Source organism: Sorex araneus, chromosome 5 (assembly GCF_027595985.1).
Source record: "Sorex araneus isolate mSorAra2 chromosome 5, mSorAra2.pri, whole genome shotgun sequence".
Taxonomy (NCBI): domain Eukaryota; kingdom Metazoa; phylum Chordata; class Mammalia; order Eulipotyphla; family Soricidae; genus Sorex; species Sorex araneus.
This window is the reverse complement of record NC_073306.1, coordinates 171,980,000-172,004,191: the sequence shown is the minus strand read 5'-3', so window position 1 is coordinate 172,004,191 and position 24,192 is coordinate 171,980,000. Positions and strand designations below refer to the sequence as shown.

The window sequence follows — 24,192 nt, the reverse complement described above, 5'->3', positions numbered from 1 at the left end:
TATACCAATATATCTTTGGATTCAGAAACTAGCTGTGTGGTAAACTTTGCTGAAATTCTCCAGATGAAGAGATGGCTCAAAAGGGGTTCGAGTCGTTGGTCGGCCTGTGGGAGTCTAGTGTTCAATTCCACCCCCTACCCCGGCACCAGAAGTTACTCCCAAGAGTCGCCAGGCTCCCAAAGAATTCTCTCTGTATTCTTAGAGAAAGAGCCCCACTAGAATGCTGTCTGACCGAACCCACTGAAAAGGAATGCAGAGCTGGAATTTAGAGCCTCCCATTCTCTGAGACAGTCTGATGTCGAGCCAGCTAGGGTCACAGGCCCATACTCATGTGCGTATTCCAGCCAGGCCTGCTAGATCATCAAATTTTCCAGCACTGACAGGTCATCAGTCAATGTGACTAGCTATGTGTCCTTATGTAACCTAGTTTTTGTACTGGGTTACATTTGTAAACAATGAATTTGTAAACAAGACAATGTTTAACAAATTCTTAGTGCAGGGAGTGACAATTGGAGAGGAAAGTAAGCACCTTATTCATACTATTCAGTGTGAATGAATGTGCGCTTACACACACACGAACCACTTCCTTGACCCTAGGATGCTATTAAATGTAAGTCACCATCAATTTATGAGCAGTTTTTAAAGAAATAAACACCACTTCACTAAATATATTCGGGTGGACTTTTAAAAAATTATTTGGGCTCCACAATGCTAAAATGTGGCAAAGAAAATGTCGTAGCAATTGGTAGAGGGATGGGTAAATGATCACTGTATGAGTGAAATGCAAACACAAAAGTTCATAAGTTTGTAACTGTTCATCACAGTGATTCTCTAAAAATTAAAAAAAAAAAAGAAAATGTCATAGCACTGTAGTCCACTTGTTCACCGATTTGCTCGAGCAGGCACCAGTAACATCTCCATTGTGAGACTTTTGTTAGTTTTTGGTGTATCGAATATGCCATGGGTAGATTACCAGCCTCTGCCGTTTGGGCAGGATGCTCTCGGTAGCTTGCCAGGCTCTCTGAGAGGGATGGAGGAACTGAACCCGAGTCGCCATGTGCAAGGCAAATGCCCTACCCACTGTGCTATCACATGTATCTTAAATTATTTAGAATTTTTGGGGGCTGGAGCTATAGTACAGTGGGTAGGGCATTTGCCTTGCATGTGGCCGGCCCAGGTTCAATTCCCAGCATCCCATATGGTCCCCCAAGCACCACCAAAAGTGATTCCTGAGTGCAGAGCCAGGAGTAACCCCTGTGCATCGCAAGGTATGACCCAAAAAAGTAAAAAAACAAAACAACAAAGTTATTTAGAATTTTTTAAAAAGCCGGGCCTGGGGATGGTTGGAGGCAAAAGTGCTCCCGTCACAGGTGCAAGGCCCTGAGTTCGATCCCTGGAGCCCCTGGCACACAATTCTGTGGCTCTGCTCTTTGGGCCCCAGGCTCCCATCACCCCTCCCCGCAGCACTGCAGTAGAGTGTGTGACAACCAGGAGTGTGTGTGTGTGTGTGTGTGTGCGGGCGCGCACTCGCGAGCACCACAACTGAAGTGTGCAACACCCCCCCCCCCGCCCCGTCTAGCACAGCTAGACACGTGCAAGCACGGTGAATAGGGGCACGGCCCCTTCCCTCGCCCCCTACACATAAATTGGGAGGGTGGCAGGCGGGAAGGAAACTGGGGACAATGAAACTCCATCATTGTACCTCATGGCGATTCAATTTAAAAAAAAAAAAAAGGAAGTAGTGATCTCTGAGCTGGGATCTAGGAGTAATCCCACACTGGTGGATGTGGCCCAAAGCCCACCCCCCACCCTAAATAAACAACAACCAAACAAAGCAACCAACCACAGGGCAAATTACAGCTGTGGGTCCTGAGCCACCCTAGAGAAGGAAACGACATCTCCCAGGCAATGGCCAAGGCCCCTGGCCGGTATCAGCTTTCGAACCCTCACCGTGTTCTCCGAGGCATTCGTCGTCCAGTCGTCTGTCCGCATGGTGGAAAACTGCATGCTGCTGGGCTCGTACCGCACTGCCGTCTGCGGGGGAAGGCATCAATGTGAGCAAGCGCAACCGCGGGGCCCATCCCCTTAAAGCGACCACCGCTGCTCCCTGCACGTGAGCCCTACTGCAGGCTGGACGCAGGCCTAGGAAGCCCCCTGCTACCCCTGTCCAGAAACACAGGGGCGAAGAGAACAAAGACTGGGTCGGAGTGACAATATAGCGGGTAGGGGGAGTGCCCTGCAAGCATCCACCTGGGTCGGGCCCCTGGCACCCCCTAAGATCTCCCAAGCAACTCCAAGGGTGATCCCTGAATCAAAGTCAGGGGTAAGCCCCGAGCACAGCTGGGTATGGCCCAAAAAACAAACAAACAAAAACAAGTCATTATCTAAAAGCAAAGAAACAGAACGTATATCGTATTTATTACATGGCTAAATAAGCTTGAAAGAAGGCACAGTTCCAAGGACCATTAGGCAGGTTCTGATTGAAAATCAGTGTGTGCAGACACCTATGGGTGCTGTCTGGTACAGCACTAGGAGAATGACGAAACCCATTTGACAACGGGTGAGTTTCGGGTCACGCAAAACCTTAAAAACACTCATTTTTGGTCAAAGATGGTCTCTTTTCCCTCATAGTCTGAGATTCAAATTTATACTTGGAGTATTCCAGAAACTGTCGGCAGTCTTTGGCAAAAAAATTCCCAAGGCCTCTTGAAAAGTTGTAAACATTTCCACAAATTAACCCAATGAAGATCACTGTATCACTGTCATCCTGTTGCTTATTGATTTGCTTGAGTGGGCACCAGTAACACTTCTATTGTGAGACTTGTTCTTACTGTTTTTGGCATATCAAATACGCCACGGGGAGCTTGCCAGGCTCTGCCATGCAGTGCAATACTCGGTAGCTTGCTGGGCTCTCCGAGAGGGGCAGAGGAACCAAACACAGGTCAGCCGTGTACAAGGCAAACGCCCTTCCCGCTGTGCTATCCCTCCAGCCCAACCCAATGAAGATGAGTTCACAATTTAAAATGAGACAAGCACGTATATTGGCAAGAGTATAAGAGTTATCATATATTGGGGCTGGAGCGATAGCACAGCGGGTAGGGCGTTTGCCTTGCACGCGGCCCACCCGGGTTCTAATCCCAGCATCCCATATGGTCCCCTGAGGACCGCCAGGGGTGATTCCTGAGTGAAGAGCCAGGAGTAACCCCTGTGCATCGCCGGGTGTGACCCAAAAAGCAAAAAAAAAAAAAAAGAGTTAGCATATATTAATATTATTTATTTATTTTTGAGGTTTGGGGCCACACTCAGCCATGCTCAGGGGTTCCTTCTAGCTCTGCACTCAGGGATCACTCCTGGTGGGCTCAGAGGACCACATGGGGTGCTGGGGACCGAGGCTGGGTCAGCCATGTGCAAGGGCAGATGCCCTACCCGCTGTGCTATTCCTCTAGCCCCGAGAGTCCACAGATTTTACAATAGCTGAGAGAGAGAACAATCATAAAAAAATGCTTTTATATAAAACTAAAGACATAAAACAAAAAAATATGAGAAAAGATAACACATTTTAAAAAATCCAAACATATTTTACATATATTATACTTATTTATTTTTTAATAGGGGCCTTTCCCAGTGGTTCTCAGAGCGTTGTGCAGTGCCAGGAATCAAACTCAGAGCCGCGCACGTACTAGACCGGTGCTCTAAGCCTCGGCCTATCTCTCCAGTCCCCACGCAGGGCCTGGGCGGTGGCTCACGGGCTGAGCATGTGCGTGGCCTCCTGAGCACCGCGGGGAGTAACCCCCAAGCACAGTCAGACGTGCAGCCACTACAAAAGAGTACATAAAGAGCAGAATCATTAAAAAGTAGAACCATTAAAATTAAAGACTCAATGGGATAGACAGACTAGCCGAATTTCAAGAAAAAAAGTGAGTCAATTTGACATAATTTCCAGAAGCTTGCACAGTGATGGAAAAGAGGGGTGAAAGACAGCAATCTTCCAACTCAGAAAGCAAAGACAGGGGGCCGGAGCAGTAGCACAGCAGGTAGGGCGGTTGTCTTGCATGAGGCCGACCCGGGTTCAATCCCCGGCATTCCATATGGTCCCCCAAGCACTGCCAGGAGTAATTCCTGAGTGCAAAGCCAGGAGTAACCCCTGAGCATCGCTGGGTGTGACCCAAAAAGAAAAAAAAAGCAAAGACAGGTTCTCAAAGACAACAGAGAGGATAAATAAAAATAAACAGTTAAGATTGGGGTGACATGTAGAATAGCAAAGCCAGAGTAATTCAGGAAAAAAAACTGAACAAGGCAATACTGAAATGCATGCTTCGCATGCCACATGGCAGTCTGATTCTGAAGGTGCATCTTAGAGATTGAACATGGAGAATGTTTATCCTGGAGAGGTTTACTGGGATGTCACATGAAGAAATATTCTAAGACCATGTCTTGATTAACAGGAGAGAACTGTCAGTATCTACTTATAACATCTGCTACTGATATGAGAGTGGGGAGCTATACATAGCATTTGGTACTATTTATCTATCAGTCTGCTCCAAAAGTGACCAGTACACAGAATTATAAGGTTTCTGAAAACTTTTTGTTTTGGTTTTTGGGTCACACCTGCCAGTGTGCAGGGCTTACTCCGAGCTCTGAACTCGGGGATCACTCCCGAGGGCTCTGTGTCCATACGGAACGCCGGGGAGCAAACCTGGGTGAGGTGCACAGTGCAAGGCAAGTGTATCTGCTGTACTGTCTGTACAGCCTCTGGAAACTTTTTTAACCTTCCCTAAGAACCACTGAAGTCAGTAACAGTTCTGCCCAATTTTCAAAGCTTTCCCGACACAGAAACCAACTTTCATCTTCAACCTTTTTCCCTCAAAGCCCCGATCTTCAGTCAGGCGAGTCTCGAGCCAGCCAGGGTGACGGCAGTACGTCTTCCTACTGTGTCCAGGCTGCTCTACTTGGGGGAGTGTCGGAGACGACGAGCTTTCCTGCAGTCCCCAGGAAAGCAACCTTGCCAGGACCAAGGTCATGAGGTGGCCTGAGTCGCAGCTGCCCTGACAGCAGTGAGCTGTGTGACCCTCTGAGCAGGGTGGGGTCACACGACAGAAACAGAAACAGCAGAGGAGGCCCCCCCCCACCCGACCCCGGCCCTTCCTTTGCTCCCTTCTCTGGGCCGGAATGCCGGTGAGATGTGACTGTGCCGGCTGGAATGGTGCAGCAGGAAGAGGCCGAGTGATGAGATGAAAGGAAGCCGAGGTGCAGGGATACACAGAAGGCCGGCCTGCCTCTCCCCGCCTCCGGAGGGAAGGGAGGACAGCAAACACACAGCCAGGGTTTCCGGGTCTGTGCTGGGGCTCTGGTCACACCAGTGTCACCTGGAACCCAGCAGGTTTCCCCGGGTCTCCTTTAAGATTCCGATCCTGGGGCTGGAGCAATGGCACAGCGAGTAAGGAGCCTGCCCTACATGCAACTGACCCTCAGCAGATCCCTGGCACCCCACGGGCTCTCCCAAGCCCACCAGGAGTGATCCCTGAGCACAGTCAGGAGTAAGCCCAGAACATATCCAAGTGTGCCTCCTCTCCCCACAAACGAACGAATCATAGAATCCAATTTCAGGGGTTAGAGAGATAGTATAGTGCCTGCCCGGCACGTGGCTGACCCTGATTCAATCCCCAGCACTGGGGAAGTAATCCATGAGCAGAGAGTCAGGAATGAGCCCTGAGCACTGCTAGGTGTGCCCCAAGAACAAAAAGAAAAAAAAAAATTGCAACATTTGGCCAACTCCACAGAGCACCTGTGCCCCAGAATTTTCAGTCACGAAATGGTGATCTGAAATGGGGGGGGGGGTCCATGGGACCAAGGGTGTCTTCTGGAGAATGGGGGCTGGTGGTGGGCAGCCTCCCGGGGTCTCCGGCCTGCACCTCAGCCCCATCCCTGCCCCTGTGATGTGGGCTGGGCCTCTGGAGTCATCATAGCCTGTGGTGGGCTCGCCCCCACCAGCTGCTGGATTGTAGGTCCCTCCATGGGGAGGGATCGGAGAGGGTTACTCCAGGCAACAGGCAGAGAGCAGTCGATGGCGCACAGACACAGACCTGCCCCGCGTCAGTGCTGATGGGTGAACTGTTTGTAACAGTCTCCAGAGAGACCATCAGGCAGAAGTAAGCAGCGACTCACCTGGGTTCCTTACCCACAAAAACCCAGAAGCAATGACTGTTACTTAGTTCATTTACCTGTAGGGGGCAAGGGAGGTGGGGGTGGGCTGCCCAGCAGTGCCCAGGACCTGGGGCTGCTCCCACCTACTTGCCGCTCAGCCCCGCAGTTCTGGGGCCACACAGTGCCAAGACCAAACTCTCAGCCTCGCTGACCCTTGGCTTGTTTTTTTAAAAATTATTTTGCTTTTTTTGGGTCACACCCAGTAATGCTCAGGGGCTTCTCCTGGCTCTGCACTTAGGAATTACTCCTGGCGGTGCTCTGGGACCATATGGGATGCTGGGGATTGAACCTGGGTGGGCTACATGCAGGAACACCCTACGCGCTGTACTACCGCTCTGGCACCTTGCTCACCCTTTGAGCCAAGCCCCCAGACCCAGTGTTTTTTAACCTGTTGAGTTTGGGAGGGGGGTTGTCACTTGGCAACAACAATAACACAGCCCATATATTTTTTGTTGGGGGGGGGAATATCTTCTTTTGGCTTGTTTTTGTGCCACATCTGAGTTACTCCTGGCTCTGCACTCAGGAATTACTCCAGGCGGGCTCAGGAGACCATATGAAATGCTGGAAATAGAATCCCCGCTGGCTGCATTCAAGGCAAGCGCCCTATCTGCTCTGACTCCCAGCCCTTGTGTCTTCTAACGTACATAGACCAATACTATGTACCTGGCAGATATTTAAAGAACATATTGAGGGGTAGAGTAATAGTACAGGAGATAGGGCACTTGCTTTGTATGCAGCTAATCCCTGGCATCCCATATGGTCTCCTGAGTACCACCAAGAGTAATTCCTGGGAACAAAACCAGGATTAAGCCTTGAACACTGCTGAGTATGGCCCGCAAACAAAAAACAAAACAGGAAAGAAGGAAGGAAGGAAGGAAGGTGCTACCGGGGATCAAACGTGGGTTGGCTACATGCAAGGTATGTGCGCTGTTCACTGTACTATTACTCTGGCCCTTAATAGGCAATTTTTATTTTGGAGAAATGTGGAATGCATCAGGCACTGAAGTCAGCATATTACCTGTCTTATTGTGTCCCCTTCCTGATTGCTAACTGTAATCAACTTGTCTTCACCACCCAGAGCAAGCATATTTTCTGTGTTCCAACAGCCACACGTGATTCTCTTAGTATGTTTTCCTAAAAGAGAAAGATGATTGTTGTACAGACACATAAATTTCTCAAAACACACACACACACACACACACACACACACACACACACCTCTTAATCTGTGCTGTCAATTGAAAGGTTATATGAGATATTGTAGAAATTAAGAAAAATTAGGAATTTCAATTTTCATTATGGCACTAAGAAGCCTAATTTATTTATTTTGAGTTTTAATTTAATTTTTATAAAGTTGTTCACAATAGTGCATTACAGATAATAGTCAAACACCAATCCTACCACTGTGTACCTTCCCACCACCATAAGAGCAAAGTGTGTGAAGATTGCTGTATTTCATCCTGGAGCCATTTAAGACCTTGTATAAGAGATTACAAGCATGCATGATAAATCCAAAGGAATGTGTGCTACTTTTGGTACATCAGTGGGCTGGAGTATGAAAGGTCCAGGAATTCTGAAATTTAGAATATGATTATAGAAAGAAGCTTTATTTAAAAGTTTACTAAGTTTACTTACAACTTACTAAGTTTCAAGTCAAGGAAACTGTATATAAATGTAACAAACACTGTTTTCTAACTTCCAATCTAGAACACAGACCCTAATTTACAAAGGTATTTTACTCCTCAGCAAAGCTGCAATGATAATTGTTTAGAGAAGTAACTCCCAAGGCACTGAAATCATCTTTGTGATATTAGCTTCATTGTGAGGTAGGTCCTTGGCATAAGTGAATTTAACATTCAGTTTTATCTATTCATTTTTTTGTTTGCATTTTGTTTGAGGGCCACATGTGGCTGTGCTCAGGGCTTACTCCTAGCACTGCACTCAGAAATCACTTCTGAGGGTGCTTGGGGAACTAGAGGTGGTGCCAGGGATCGAACCCAGTCAGCCGCATGCAAGGAAAGTGCCCTGCCTATTGTACCACCTCTCTAGCCCATTGACTATTCATTTTAACTAAACCATTTGGCTATCCATATTAAATGACTTGTGTAATAATCCAGTGCAGGGGCTGGAGTGATGGCACAGAGTGGGGCATTTGCCTTGCACGCGGCCGACCGGGTTCGATTCCCAGCATCCTATATGGTCCCCCGAGCACCACCAGGAGTAATTCCTGAGTGCAGAGCCAGGAGCAACCCCTGTGCATCAGGGTGTGACCCAAAAAGAAAAAAAAATCCAGTGCAAATATGAGTGTGCCCTAGTGAGACTTTTGGTACTATCACTCATTGACTAGTTAATATTAGTTAACTAGTGAATAGTTGAGTTTATTTACCAACACCAGTGGAGTGGGTGATGATAACACAACTCAGAAGTGTACCTGGAGTACAGTCTCAGGAGGAGGATGGTGTGGCCGGGGAGAGGAAGCAGGGGGAGCAGAGTATGTGACACAGTGTGAGTCTGCAGGGCCAGGTCACCGCAGGTGGGGGGCGGGGCGGTCACTGTGAGGACCCCAGCCTAGCCATATGTGAGACGGACGGACGCTGGAGAATCCTGAACAGAAGGTTCACTCTGGCCTCGAGACAGGATGTTCTTTAGCAAAGCAAGAGCTTAAGAAGTGCAACGGGTTAAGAAACGGCGTAAATCTCGGGCCCACGTGACAGAGAAGCGGCATTATTTACAAGATTGATTCGGAAAATACTTGCAGGGAATTCCTTTTAGATTTCCTGGCAAAGGGATGAGAAAAGGGGTCAAGGAGGACCCGAAAGTTTGTTCTGAAGATGCGAGAGAAGGGAGCATATTCACAGTGAGAAGGAGAGCTGGGGCCCAAACCAGGCAGTGTTCCCTAGCCTCTCGCCGGAGAGCTCGAGTAAGCAAGTTGGCTCTACGGAGTCCTGAGTATGAAGGAGAGGAAGCTGGGACTGTCAGGATATAGCTAGTATTTCCCATCAGGCAACCCGAACACAAAGTGAAAAGAACACTCAGTGAAGAGCCGGGGACATAGGAGATTTTGCTGATCATAAATTAAGTAAGGTGGGCAACTCGGAAGGGAAAAACTATGCAAAGGATGTCAAAGCTTCCAGAGACCAACCCCGTGTATCCTGGAGAGGGAGAAGTGTCTCTCCTTTTTCCTATGCACCTCAAGCTCACCTTACTTCACGGCTTAGAACTGTCTTACCGCCCGCTGACATGTTCCGGGTGGTGGGGCCCTTTCCAAGCACTGGCTCCTTTGATGAACACTAAAGCATAATACACTTTGACTTGACAGTTGGGGTTCGAACCGTGCTGTCAGGAGACTGGGGATACTGAGCTGAGTCACAGTTAAGTGAAATTCATACATGTCTAGACCACGCTGGGCCTGCGCCTCCCCTCGTTCATGGGAACAGAGCAGAGCAAGAGAAAACAGGGGTCACTGGGCGACCATACAATGCGGCTGGCTCACACTATTACAGCTTTGCCAGATGCAGAACAGCTTGTGGTGAGGAAAGTCAACTGTCTAGAGGGTGCGGGCAGAGGGACCATATCTGGAAATCCAACATACTCTGAACCAGGCAGCTGTATTTAGCTAAGGGACCCACTGAACGGGGATCTTTCCAGGCGTGATTTAATAGGCAGTCTGTGAACAGGATAAACATTCACATCAAATCCAAAGACTACATCTAAAATCATGTACATAGGACAAAAATACCTAGCATGAAATAAGCATGCTTTGATGAATTATTTTCTTACACCTCAAGAGGCCAATTTTCTGGGGCTTCCAAGCTGACTGATGAAACCACCTTTCGATGAAGGAAGGGCAGAAAATGCCACCAATATCAAATAGAGTTGTTTGGAGAGCAGCAGCCGATTTCTGAATTTTAAGTGGACATTTCCAAACGAATCAGTGGCATTCCTTCTTTTAGCTGCAGCATGGAGAATAGTACCATCCAAGGTGTCCAGAGATAAGGATTTGGAAATGATCAAGCACCCTTAAATGCAAGGCACAGGCTCAAGTACTCCAGGGCACTGGAGTTTAAATCCTCCCTGCGAAGTAAATGACTTTCGGGCTGGAGAGACAGTCCAGCAGGTAGGGGGCTTGCCTTGCCTGTGGCCAGCCTGGGTTTGATCCCTGCCACCCCAGATGGTGCCCTGAGCACAGAGCCAGGAATGAGCCCTGGGTATGGGCCCCAAAACAACAACAACAACAAAAGAAGTAAATGTGTGTAATCCATGGTGACTAAAACACATTTTATGTTAAGGAATAAGAAGTAAATGACTTCCCCTGGGCTCCTGATGCAACTGAGCCAATGATCTCACTCACCAGGTGGTGTCATTCACGGATACTGTTATCCTCCGGTGTCCATGGGGCAGATGCTCAGTGGCCAGAGTTAGGGGACTCAAATGAGAGACTGAAGCAAGAGGGTCCAACAAGGAACAAAGGCAGACCCTTGCCATCACATGCCCTCTGGCAAATACAACTCATAGTCCATGCTCAGGTAAACTGAGAGTCTGTGAGAGTCAGAAGGCGGGATGAGGGTACACTGAGTCAGCAAATGCTCAGCCCATCTATTAAGGGAATCAAACCCGGGTACACATGGGTTATTCCACACCAGAGGTACGAACTGGGTGAGAATGGGGTGTTCAGAAACCATGACATTAAAATGCTGGGTCCAACAGCACAGCAAGGTTGACCTTGGCTCAATCTATTCTAAACAGCCATGACAAGGAGCCTCTAAGCTTGATATCAGGCTTGACCAGGGGAATCCGACACAAAGTGTTCCTTGAAATCAGCAAGGAAACAGGAAGCATTAAGATGTACATTTGTGCAAATATTTAACAGTGTTTCCAGCTCTGACCTACCAAGGACCGGAATCTTTCGAGATGTCTGATGGTTATAAATAAGCAGATTTCCTTTAACAGTTCCAACAGCCAGGTAACTTCCAACTTTTGACCACAGAAGAAAAGACATTTGATCCCTGTAACATTAAGATACAAACACTTACACATGTACAATCAAAACCTATACCTTGGGGCTGGAGCAATAGCACAGCAGGTAGGGCATTTGCCTTGCATGTGGCCGACCCGGGTTTGATTCCCAGCATCCCATATGGTCCCCTGAGCACTGCCAGGGGTAATTCCTGAGTGCAGAGCCAGGAGTGACCCCTATGCATAGCCGGTGTGACCCAAAAAGCAAAGAAAGAAAGAAAGAAACAAACAAAAAACCCTCTACCTTAAAAATCTTTAAAGGAAAGTATTTCATGAATGATTGTAACACACTTAAGGTTACAAAATTACAACCTGATGTTTTAGGACAAAAATTAAACACAAAATTAACATTAAAAATAAGGACAAGAATGAAACACAACACATCTTGGAGACACTATGTCTTTGGTTTGGTTTGGTTTTTGAGCCACATCTGGCCATGCTTAGCAGTTACTACTGGCTCTGCACCCAGGAATTACTCCTGGTGGGGCTATGGGGATTATATGGGAATCTGGGGATTCAATCCAGGTGAGGGGCACGCAAGACAAATACCCTACCGCGTGTGTTATCACTCCGGCCCTGATGCTGTGTCTTTTTCTCTTTTTTCTTTTTGGGTCATACCTGCAATGCACAGGGGTTACTCCTGGCTCATGCTCTCAGGAATCACCCCTGGCGGTACTCAGGGAACCATACGGGATTCTGGGAATCGAACCCGGGTCGGCCACATGCAAGGCAAATGCCCTACCTGCTGTGCTATTGCTCCAGCCCCATGATGCTCTGTCTTGAACCTATGGTGTAATTTAAGATAAAACCATCAAAGCATACATACTTTCAACAATTCCACTTTTGGTCATCTACTCCCCAGGAGTTAAAAACATTCAAAAGGACATATGCACACAATTATTCATTGCTGCACTCAGTACAATAGCTGAGATATGGAGTCAACCATATTTCATCTGTTATGTTCAACAGATGAAAGGATTATGAAGATGTGTAGCACTGCACTGTAGCACTGTCATCCCATTGTTCATTGATTTGCTCGAGCGGGCACCAGTAATGTCTCCATTGTGAGACTTGTTGTTACTGTTTTTGGCATATCAAATACGCCATAGGTAGCTTGCCAGGCTCTGCTGTGAGGGCGGGATACTCTCGGTAACTTGCTAGGTTCTCTGAGAGGGATGGAGGAATCAAACCCGGGTCGGCCGTGTGCAAGGCAAATGCCCTGCCCGTTGTGCTATCGCTCCAGTATATATACACAATGGAATACTATGCAGCAGCAAGGAATGATGATATCATGCAATCTACTGCTACCTGCTTGGAACTGGAAACAACACAGAAAATGTGAGATCTAAGCTACAATCACTGGAACTTTGAAATGTGCCTGTGAAGGTGACAGGTGGGGGTGGGGGGTGAGGAGGGTACTAGGGGAGGTGAGTAGAGGGGTGGGGAGGGAATATGGGAACACTGGTGGAGGGAAGTTGATACTGGTGGTGGGATTTGTGTTAAATATTATATGCCTGAAACTCCAACTATCAGTAAATGATGGTTCTCTAATTGAATAAATAATTAATTTTTAAAATGCCCCCCTCCTGCCCCAAAAGACTTCAACCCAGTGGGGAAGAAACCCACTCTTCATAAAATGACACGATAAGACTTTTGAATTTGTGTTTAATGACAGCCATAACTCTGAACTGCTCATCAGTCCACTTGCTTTTTTATAAAGGTTCAATTACATATTACAATGGGAAAAAAATCACTGGGAATTCATGAGCTTTAAAGGGAAATCTACCAGGAGATGCTGTGCATGTGGGAGCCCCGGATTCCTTCCTGGACCCCACAGTCTCCCTAAGCACCACCAGGGGCAACCCCAGGACACCAGGCCCCAGCTGCCAAGCTTCAGTACTGTGGGGGCCACGCCCTCCCAGGGGGGGTCCCCAGCAGGTGAGCCAGCAGAGCAGCCCACTCCTGGGAGACAGAGACTCTTGCGATGTGTGAGCGTAGCTCAGATATGCCTTGCTTGGACCCGGCTGTGGTCTAAGATGCTCTACCCAGCCTTTCTCCTTCCCATCTCCTTGGCCAGGATCACGTGGGCTCCAGGACCTGGGGGCTCTTCCAATTTCTTCTCTGCCCCTCGTTTCCCCAAAGGCATTTCCTGTCACAAATCTCCTAATTCATTTCACCCTATTTTGTTTTCAGGGTTTTGGTTTTTGGCTTTTGGTTTGGGGGCCACATACAGTTGTAGGCAGGGATCTGGAGGACTCAGGGGACCATGTGTGGTGCTAAAAACTGAATCCAGGTCCCCACTGGTTGCATGCAAAGCAAGCAACCTACCCGCTGCACTGTCTTGCTGACCCATGTAATCCTATTTTGAACTCTGCTTCCCTAAAACACAAGATCAAAGCTGTAAAATGGATACGTGAGCTGAATAATATCAGAGAAAGAAGAACTGCGTGCCAAGCAACTCTGGTAATGTAACATTAGACAAGACAATAGCCTGCAAATACAAACTATCACATAACCACCAACGAGAAAGAGGGGTAAATGGTGTAGTCCAAGGCTACTTAAATAGCTTAAAAGAAGGATCAATTGAACAACAATTCTCTTTTCTTCAAGCACAAGAACTGTAGAAGCCTTTAGATACTAAGGCACACACAACTGTCCAGTAATACTAATACATTTATTTGGTGTTAATAATAGCATGTATTTCTGGCCAAGCAAAACGTATTGCAGGGGGGCTGGAGCACAGCGGGTAGGGCGGTTGCCTTGCACGGGGCCGACTCGGGTTTGATTCCCAACATCCCATATGGCCCCCCAAGCACCACCAGGAGTAATTCCTGAGTGCATGAGCCAGGAGTAACCCATGTGCATTGTTGGGTGTGACCCCCCCACCCACCAAAAAAAAGGCAAAAAAAAAAAAAACACCTTAATGCAGGATACGTTATTCTGGGGGTCTGGGATGCAGATCATGCCTCGCATGGGTTTGAATCCTGGCATCACAACAAAACAAAACACATCATTCTAGGGAAATGCACCAGGTTAAAAATAAGGCAAATTCTCCAAGGCACGGCTTCTAAAAGGTTCTGCTTAGGGCCAGAGCAATAATACAGCGGAGGGGTGCTTGCCTTGTACATGGCCAACCTGAGTTCTACCCCCAGCACCCCATATGGTCTTCCTGTCCACCAGGAACAAGCCCTGAGCACTGCCAGGTGTGGCCCAAAAAGTAAAAAATTAAAATTAGCAGGTACTGCTGATAGGACAACTGAAGGTCAGGTAAAAGAGCAGCAGAGTGGAATGATGCGTGAGTGAGTGATCAAGTCCAGTGGCCATATACTATGATCCAAGCAAGTGGTCGATGAACTAATTCTAGTATCTTGAGTTTTCCCAAAAGGCATATCATACCTGCTGCATCACAGATACATAACCATGGATTGGGGTAGCTCAGTGACAGAGCATTTGCTTTGCATGTATGAGGCCTGGGGTTCAAATCCCTCCAACAAATGAACAACAAAAGTTTTGTTTTTTAAACGATAACTGCTGCAAGCCTAGGAAGGTTAGGTTAAGTACTGCTATCATCTTATAAGGGTACACAACAAATATATTTAGTAAAAAATGAAGCAAATCCAACAATTGTGTTAACATAATGAGATAATGACTTAAGATAGTTGAGTGGCACTACTGAAAGTTTGGTATGACTATCCTGGAATAAGCCTTATGTACTATTTAAGTGCCATTTAAGGTCCTCTGACTCAAGGGACTCAAATAATATTAAAATATAAATGGAATTTAAGTTGTTTAGATAGCACAGCGTAGGGCATTTGCCTTGCATGTGGCTGACCCGGGTTCAATTCCTCCATCCCTCTTGGAGAGCCCGGCAAGCTACCGGGAGTATCCTGCCCACACGGCAGAGCCTGGCAAGCTACCCATGGCATGTTCGATATGCCAAAAACAGTAACAGCAAGTCTCACAATGGAGACGTTACTGGTGCCTGCTCGAGCAAATAAATTGATGAACAACAAACAGGACCACAGTGCTACAGTGCTACACAGGGTAAACATGTGATATAAAATATTTAAGAAAAGTCAAAATTTTGTTTCTCAACTATCTGTAGATAGTATATTGACCATTAAATTTAAAAAAGAAAGGAGCAAGAGAGAATATTGGACTTATGGAGCATGCCTGATTGCAGCTAAACTCAGTTCAATCTCTAGCACCACACAGTCCCTGAGCATTGCCAGTGTAGTCCTGAAGACCCTCCTAATCAGCAAAGCACCTGGGTAATTCTCAGGCTTTTGCACTGAGTGGCCAACCAGCCAGGTGTGGCCCCAGGCCTCCCCAACCAGCACTGCTTGGCAGGCCCCAAATAAACAAAACCAAACATTAGCCAGCAGACTTAGAATATACAAAGGTCTTTTCAGTATATACCACTACCAACAAAATACCTTTTTAAAAAAAATTTGGGGGGGGTGTCGGTGCACACCTGGCGGTGCCCTGGTGATCATAAGGGATGGGGGGGGGGCTCAAACCCGGTCGGCCATGTGTAAAACAAGAGCCCTTCCTGCTGCACTGGCCCCAAACACCTTCCATTTTACCTTCATGAGAATTATGATATCATTAGTAAACCCCTAATCACTGACTTTCACTTTTTTGTGCCTCCTGTGATATTAATTAAACCCCATAACCCTGAGAGGTGAGTACATGGAACCGTGCATTCACGGCCAGCAGGAGGCAGAGACCTGTGACAAACTCTTGAGAAATTATGTTATTTCCTCTGGATGAGAAGGTGAGCTTCCTAATGCTGAATTCTATAACCATTAGGAACGAAGAGAGAGTACAGTGGGTAGGGCATGTGCCTTGCAGGTGGCCAATCTGGGTTCAATCCCCAGCACCCCATATGGTCCCCTGAACTCAGCCTGGAGTGATTCCTGAGCAGAGCGCCAGGAATAAGCCCTGACCACCGCCAGTGTGATCCCCAACACCCCCTCTCCATACCCTCCCCCCCAAAAAAAAAGCATTAGGTGATGCTTAGCAATGTCCTCGAGTGGGCGGGAGAGAGTGCAGAGGGTAAGGCATTTGTAAGCAGCCAACCTAGGTTCAATCCCACACCACATGTGGTCCCCGAGCCCCGTTAGGATAGATGCACAGAATGTACAATCTTCCTTCGAAAAGAAATGGGCATTTTCTATTACAAGAAAATTACGCAGCAATACATCTTTATAATGCAAGTAGTAAGCACTGTGTAGCAAAATGTAAAAGGGCGAGAAATGAAACAAAGATGTAGCCCACATATTACATGCTCCATGCTCCCAGAGGGAGCCAAACTTGGTTGGGCAGAGAATGCCCCGTGGATGCAAGGGAAACCGTGCTAAGGGTGTCCTTGGCCCTGTTCTGCCTGGCCTCTCTGCTCCTCTAGGCTCAGCTACTCTTCAGAAAACAAACTGGGAAATTATCAATTAATCTTTACCTCGCTCTCTTCCTCCCTTCCTCTCCCTCTCTCCTTCTCGGCCTCCCTGAGTTTTTAGCTGCAGGATTGCTGAGGGTCTCGGTGTGAGGCAAATGCTCTACCACTGAGACACTCACCTGGCTCAGTAGTTTGTTTGGGCCACAAGATGCCAAAAATCATCCTTCGTGATGATTCTCATTTACCCATTTACTAGAGATGAAGACAAGGAGTGTGGGAGGGGTTTAACAACTTGCCAAAACTGCAAATCTTCAGCTGTATATTGCCTGAGGGGCTTTTCTTTCCCATATGGCAAAATGATTCGTATTTTAGCAGAGATCTGTGATTTCCTGTCCGCTCCTGAGTAATTCTAAAAGAAAACTTCCCCATCCCCACCCCACTCTTCACCCCTATCCCTGCTTACTTTACTCAGACCTTTTTTTTATCTGTTTACTCTTGAGTCAGGTCCAGCAATGCTCGGGGCTTACCCCTGGCTCTGCTCGGAGGCCACTCCTGGCAATTTCCAGGAAACCACACGTGGTGCTGGGCTCAAAGAGCTGGCTATGTGCAAAGGCTGTGTGCAGCTCAACCCCTTCATGATGTCTGCCCTGCACTCAGACCTTTTGAGACAGAAAGATGTGAGAGAGAGGCTCTTTTCTCTGGCACAATGCGCTGTTGAGGAATGAACTGGCCAATCATTACCAGCGGCCCTGGAGAGAATCTAATTGAAAATGAAGTCCATGCAGAGAAAAGAAGAGCTGAGAGAGGAGAAAGGCAGTCTTGGCTACAGCATCAGAACCTCTCCATCCAGCTATGCCTCCAGCCAACAAGTTCCAGATACTTGCATCTACATGTTACCTCAGCTTTGGATATCTTACTGCCAGCAAAAGCAGCTTTAAAATAAGCAATCTGGGGCTGGAGAGATAGTACAGCAGGTGGGGCACCAGCCTTGCAGAGAGCCCACCTGGGGTTCAATACCCAACATCCCATATGATCTCCCAAGCTCCACCAGGAGTGATTCCTGAGCACAGAACCAGGAGTAAATCCTGAGCATCACTGGGTGTTGCCCCAAAACCAAAGTAAATGAATGAATGAGATAAGCTACTTATATCTCACATTTACATTTTATTCAAATTAATTTGGTGGAGGGCCAGAAAGATAGTACAGCAGTTGGGCATATGCCTTGCATCCAGGTTCAATCCCTGGCACCTCTTATGGTCCCCCGGGTCCTGCCATGAGTAATTCCTGAGCATTGAAGCAGGTATAAGCCCTGAACACTACTGGGTGTGGTCCAAAAACAAAGAAACAAAACAACAAACAAAAACAAATCAAATTAATTAGACAAAATCAGTAGGATCACATATAACAATAAAATGAACTTCTATAAGAAAATTTTTAACCAGTGCATCTTAATAATGAGAGGACTAAATATGGATAGCATCACATCTACAAATCATCATGTTTCTAAGTACAGATCCACAAAATAAAGTTATACTTACCTCAGGCCACTGTCTAACTGGCAGGTTTTGTTTTTGTTTGCATCCCACAGAAAAATGCAACTAGATGTCTCAGCAATCACTGCTAGGATGTCTCCATCTTTATCCCAATCCATAGCAACACAGTTACTTAAAAAAAAAAAAAGCAAAACATCACTATGCATTTTTTTTCCCCAATGCGGGCAAGCACCTATTCACTGCTTAAATAATAACTTCACGTTAAATAATAACTTGCTGGGAGATGAAAGGGAAAAAAACTTTACATTTCAAATCTCATTTTTACTTATTTCATAGCAGAATTACCTAAGAAGACAGAATTTCCTTGGATCGTCAACACAACCTGGCCTTTTATTAAAACTCATTAAACATCTCTACCAAAAGAATTGAGTTAACATGTACGATCAGGTTTTGGGCTGGAAAGAGTACAGTGGGTAGAGTTAGTTTTGAAAGGTTATTTCAAATTTACAGAGAGGAAAAAGGTTCTGACAATATATTAAGTTAAATCTGGGCTCAGGAGAGAGTTCCAGGGCCTGGAGCATATGTTTTGCATGAGGGAGCCCTGGGTCAATCACCAATACCACACAGTCACTTGAGTACAGCAAGGAGCAGACCCCACAGCAGGCTGGGCCCTGTGAGCACAGCCACGTGTAGACTGAAATGTTCAGAAAAATTTGCAATAGAATCAAATCCAGGTGACTTATCTAAAAGATCAATACCAACAACAAAAGAATGAATTGTGACTGGTTTTATTAAGAGGCCACACTCTTATTGTGCTCGGGGTTTGTGCCTAGTTCTGTGCTCAGGAATCATGCCTAGTGGGCTCAGGACACCACACAGGGTGTTGGGAATCAAGTCTAGATTGGTCCCATGCAAGGCAATGCCCGATCCATTGTACTATCACTCTGGCCTAGGAAGAACTGTTTTATTCTTCAGACTGTCCAAAAGAGCATTCTCAGATTTCAGAAGACACAGAAAAAGAAAAGTTTCAAACTGTTGATAGAATCACCTGCAATGAATGACAACAGGTAAGAACATTTTCATGACCTGCAGATATTTGAATATTTGAATCCTTCTGGCTGTATTATCTCTCTAGCCCCCTCATTTACTACTATTGGTGTCAAATAAAAACACTTTGCAAAGAAGAAAAAATAACGAGATGCAGATTATATATTTTATAAAATTCCATTTGCTTCTAGCTTTAAGAGAGTATTTTCTATCTTTAAGGGATCAAATTATGAAAAAAAATTAACATATCTCTGTACTTACCCAGGTAAATTGATTTTGCTTCTTTTTTGGCCATGGCGATCAAAGATTTTCACAATGTGATCAGCTCTAAAAGCAATTACAACACAAAAGTGGGACTGAAATGTTTTTGTCTCCGTATGATAGAAAAAGAAATAAAACCACCATCTAAGTAACTTCAGCTTTTTCTCATGCCAGTTTTATTATCTATATCTAAAAAGTTACCATATTAACAAGGAAGAAGTCTCTAAAATTTTATGTTAGTGGGATACATACACTCCTTTTCCCACCATCCTACTGGAATTTCTAATGAGGAGGCGGTGAGTTACATGGTCCTAGAGCCACATGGCATCAGGATGGTTCACTTACCCTGTGACGGCCAGGTAGTTCCCTGAGGTTTTTTGCCAGGCAAACTGTATTGGAGAACCAAGCCAAGACTTGTCGAGAAGTGAGAAAACACGCTTAAAAAGAAAACACAATGTTTATAGTTTCAAGATGGGCAAGCAATGATGGAGCTGGAAAACTGCCCAAGCATGATCATAAAAAGAGCAGGTTTGGGGCCGGACAGACAGTTCAGTGGGCAGGGCACTTGCCTTGTATACCCATATCTTGCCAGGAGTGATCCCTGAGCACAGAGCAAGGAGTAATCCCTGAGCACAGCTGGATATGGCCCCCAAACTTAAGCAGAACAGTAGGGCCAGAGCGATAAAACAGTAGGTCAGGCCTTTGCTTTGCACGTGGCTGACCCAAATTCTATCCCGGGCACACCATGTGGTCCCCCGGCACTGCCAGGAGTGATTCCTACACACAGAGCCAGGAATAAGTCCTGAGTGCTGCTGGGTGTGGCTCAAAAACAAAAACCCCAAACTTAAAAAAGAATGGTAAAGCCCTCTTAGAACACACCTGAGAGAGGTCAACAGTACAGCAAATGGAATCATCAATGAAAAACACAATCTGGTCTGGGCCTCAGTAATGTATAGGAGAGCATTTGTTAGCAGTTTTTTGATTTTGAATATTTGTGAACATTAATTTTCTAAAAATACACGTAGTGTTTCAAATCTGCTAGAGCTGAAACATAGAATTTAGCTAATTATTAGCAGCATAGATTTTTTTCTTTTTTTTTTTTTCTTTTTGAATCACACCCGGCGATACGCAGGGGTTACTCCTGGTTCTGCACTCAGGAATTACTCGTGGCAGTGCTCAGGAAACCATAAGAGATGCTGGGAATCAAACCCGGGTTGGCCACGTGCAGGCAAATGCCCTATCCGCTGTGCTATCGCTCCAGCCCCCAGCATAGATTTTTAAAAATTGAAAACTGCTCTTTACAAAATCTTAGAAATGTTATAGAAATAAAAAATGTCTACACTTTGCTTCAAAATTATATTCTTCAGGTGACAGAGTGATAGTACATCAGGTAGGGCACTTGTCATGCAGGAGGTCCCCCTGGGGTTCAATCCACAGAATCATATATGGTCCCCTGATCCTACAAGGAGTCATTCCCTGAGGACAGCAGAGTCAGGAGTAACCCCTGAGCACCACCCCATGTGGTCCAAAACTGTCACTGTCACTGTCATCCTGTTGCTCATCAATTTGCTCGATCAGGCACCATTAACGTCTTCATTGTGAGACTTGTTGTTACTGTTTTTGGCATATCGACTATGCCACGGGTAGCTTGCCAGGCTCTACCGTGCAGGCGAGATACTCTCGGTAGCTTGCCAGGCTCTCCGAGAGGGACGAAGGAATTGAACCTGGGTCGAAACTAAATGAAAAAATTATTTTCTTCACTCACTCCGCAGTGAAGACACTCACACACTTTCTCCACCACTTACTATTTAAGGTGGCTACTGAGTGACAATGTATCAACTGAAAAAACCATTCCTTCTTTCCACCTAGACAATCTTGATTTGTGGTATAGTAGCCACAAGCCACAAACAGATTTGAAATTTTATTGAGGTCTTGAAATGTGGATATGCTCAAACATAAATTTAGAATTTAGATATGCTCAAACATAAAACATCCATCAGAATTCAAAGATTCTGATGTTGAAAAATAATGTTGAAAAATAATGCCTATGTAGCTGTCAGAAAACATGAAGTCATGAAATTTTCATATAAGTGGATCAACATGGAAAGTATAATGCTGAGTGAAATGAGTCAGAAAGAAAGAGACAGACATAGAAAGATCGCACTCATATGTGGAATATAAAGTAGCTGAAAGGTACAAGCTTACAATGTTGTGATTCCTGGCAGACATTTCACTAGACTTAGTTACTAAAGTACAGAAATCCAAAACTATGCTGCTGCTAGTGCGGCCTCCTGACCTCATATCTCTTCATTCTCAGCAATGGAAAACAAATTACCAAATGCTTTCTTTTCAGCAGATCGACTTTAGGGGGGAGAAACTCCAAATCAATAATAGTGAATTTTTTTATTGAAATATTGAATGTAATCAAAGTAGAGTGAAAGTAAAGTGAAATTTACCAGTTACACATGCGGGGTGGGGGGCTGGGGAGGTGGGGGGGAAGGGAGGAGGTATATTATGATTCTTGGTGGTGGAATATGTGCACTGGTGAAGGGACGGGTGTTTGAGCATTGTATAACTGAGACTTAAACCTGAAAGCTTTGTAACTTTCCACATGGTGAATTAATAAAAGAAATAAAAAAAAGAAAAATAATGCCGATCTATCTTATCGATAATTTTGCATACTGATTACATGTTAAAATTATAACATTTTGGACTTTGGTAAAATTAATTTTTATCATTTAGTTTTACCATTTTAATTAAAAATTTAATGTACCTATTAAAAATTTAGACTGGAGCGATAGCACAGCACTCCACCCCACATGAAGTTCTTTCAGTACCACTACCAGGGGTGTTGACAGTCTGAACAGTAACAGAAAACTCTCCCAGTGTTCAAAATTAAACATCCATCAACATGTATTTCCAAAGTGAGCGACGAAGTCCGCCTCTACTTAAAACTACAGCGTTAACCGTGATGTATCCAAGTGTCAGAGCGCAAGGAGGAGTGAAATGCAACAGAAGCATCCCCTTGGGCAGTTCAGAGGCCAGTTGTGCACCAGACCCCCTCCGCGCAAAGGGGATGCACGCTTAGGAGGGACCACTGAAGTGGAGTTTCATGAACCTCCTGGTAGACCGTGTCTGGCTGTGGTCTCACACTGTATTCTCTGATGCATCGACAGATGCTTCATCTCGACACAATGCCGGGGAAGAGGCGCCGGCTTCGTAGCCAGAGACCCAGACACCGCAGCTGCGGGGTCTTACAGCAAACCACTTTAAAATGCCTCAAGCGGTAAGAATTCCTAAGTCAGGTCCTAAGTTTCTGGTCCGAAGGCGGGATCTGTTTCAGTGCCCACTCTAACAGGAGGGCTCGGGACGCCTACTTGCTGGAGCGAGCCCCCCAGTTCTGTGAATCGCGTGACTGCCAACGTAGAGCAAAAGGCTGCGGGACCTGGGGGCGGGGATCAGCGGGCACGAGAAGGCAGAGAAAGATGCTCCCGGGACCGACCCTCTGGACAGCTCCGGGGCCATCACTTTTGAGACGGGAGACTTGCCCCAGGCTTTCCACTCGTCTTAGGGGGCGTTGGGGGGAGTCGCGCAAAGACTGGCCGGAGGGTCGCAGCAAGAAACGAGGCAGTCCGGGAACCCCACCCGTGTCCTTCTCACTGCGACCCTCCACTCCTACGGCGCGCCGAGGCCGGGGTTCCCTCCCCCGCAGCCCGCTCGTCTCCCGGAGGGGCGCCCGCCGCCCGCACCCCGGCAGGGGAGGCCTCCCCCTGCGCCCTCTCCGGCCTCTCCTCTCCTTCCGGCCACATCGCCCTCGCTCTCCCTCCACCCGAGCCACGGCCCTCTGCTCAGAGTCACGCCCGGCGGGCCGAGAGGAGGCCAGGGGTCGCGGCTTCCCGCCCCCACCGGGTTTCTCAGTTATTTACCTTCATCGCCAAGCTCAAGAGGCCGCGCGTACGAGCAAGAGCGCAGGCGCACCCGCCCTCCTCCAAGCGTTCCGTCACCCAGGCTACCGGGCGGCGACAGCCAATCAGCGAGCGCCAGCCGAGAGGCGGGGCGGGCGAAAGGCCGGGCCTGGGGAGCACGTGACGCCGCCGGTTCCCGGCCCTGGGACGTGGCTGCCGGGAGGCGGTGCCGGAGCTCGTCCTTGGGCTCTGATTGGTTGACACGTCCGGGGAAGGCGGGCTCCGTGAGTCTCGGAGGGCGCCTGCGTAAATGAAGGCTCTGCCCTCTGCTACCAAGTTACCTCGGCTGAGTGGGGCTACGAAATTCGCTTAGTGTCAGGTTAAAAGGGGCTGGAGCAAAGGCGCAGCGGGTAGGGCGTTCGCCTTACACGCGGACGACCGGGGTTCGATTCCTCCGCCCCTGTCGGAGACCCCTTGCAAACTACCGGAGATACAGTATCGCGCCTGCACGGCAGAGACTGGCAAGTTACCAGTGGCGGATTCGATACGCCAATAACAAGTCTCACGATGGTGGAGACGTTACTGGTGCCCCCTCGAGCAAATCCATGAGCAACGGGATGACAGTGACAGTCGGGTTAAGGAAGGTGGGGCTTGGCTCACGGAACAAATACTCCTATAAAGACCACGGAAAGGACCCGCCCGGAAGAGCTCATGTGTTATCTTATTTCTCCTTTCCCACTTTTTTGGACTTGAAGGGATGGGGCTGTACAAATTAGTTTGGGGTTTTAAAATTTTTATTCCGATGGAGCCGGAGCATAGCAGGTAGGGCGTTTGCCTTGCACGAGGCTGACAACGAGTTCGATTCCCAGCA

At 47.0% G+C, this 24,192-nt stretch overlaps 1 protein-coding gene across 2 annotated transcripts in view; it reads right to left on the bottom strand.

Annotated features, from left to right (window-relative positions):
* The window catches only part of WDR19 (WD repeat domain 19), a 63,282-nt gene extending 39,872 nt beyond the window's left edge, over positions 1 to 23,410 (bottom strand). Inside the window, exons 1-7 of one of the 2 annotated variants that reach the window (XM_004608061.2) lie at positions 23,343 to 23,410; positions 19,762 to 19,853; positions 19,417 to 19,482; positions 18,154 to 18,279; positions 11,095 to 11,210; positions 7,223 to 7,338; positions 1,951 to 2,034 (exon numbers count right to left, since the gene is read on the bottom strand). In XM_004608061.2, coding sequence (XP_004608118.2) covers positions 1,951 to 2,034; positions 7,223 to 7,338; positions 11,095 to 11,210; positions 18,154 to 18,279; positions 19,417 to 19,482; positions 19,762 to 19,853; positions 23,343 to 23,348 — 606 coding nt within the window. In that variant the 5' untranslated portion in view covers positions 23,349 to 23,410. Of the gene's footprint in view, positions 1 to 1,950; positions 2,035 to 7,222; positions 7,339 to 11,094; positions 11,211 to 18,153; positions 18,281 to 19,416; positions 19,483 to 19,761; positions 19,854 to 23,342 lie in introns of those variants that run through there. The other variant, XM_055137604.1, reaches the window with a different exon arrangement.
* Positions 23,411 to 24,192: the final 782 nt, after the last annotated feature.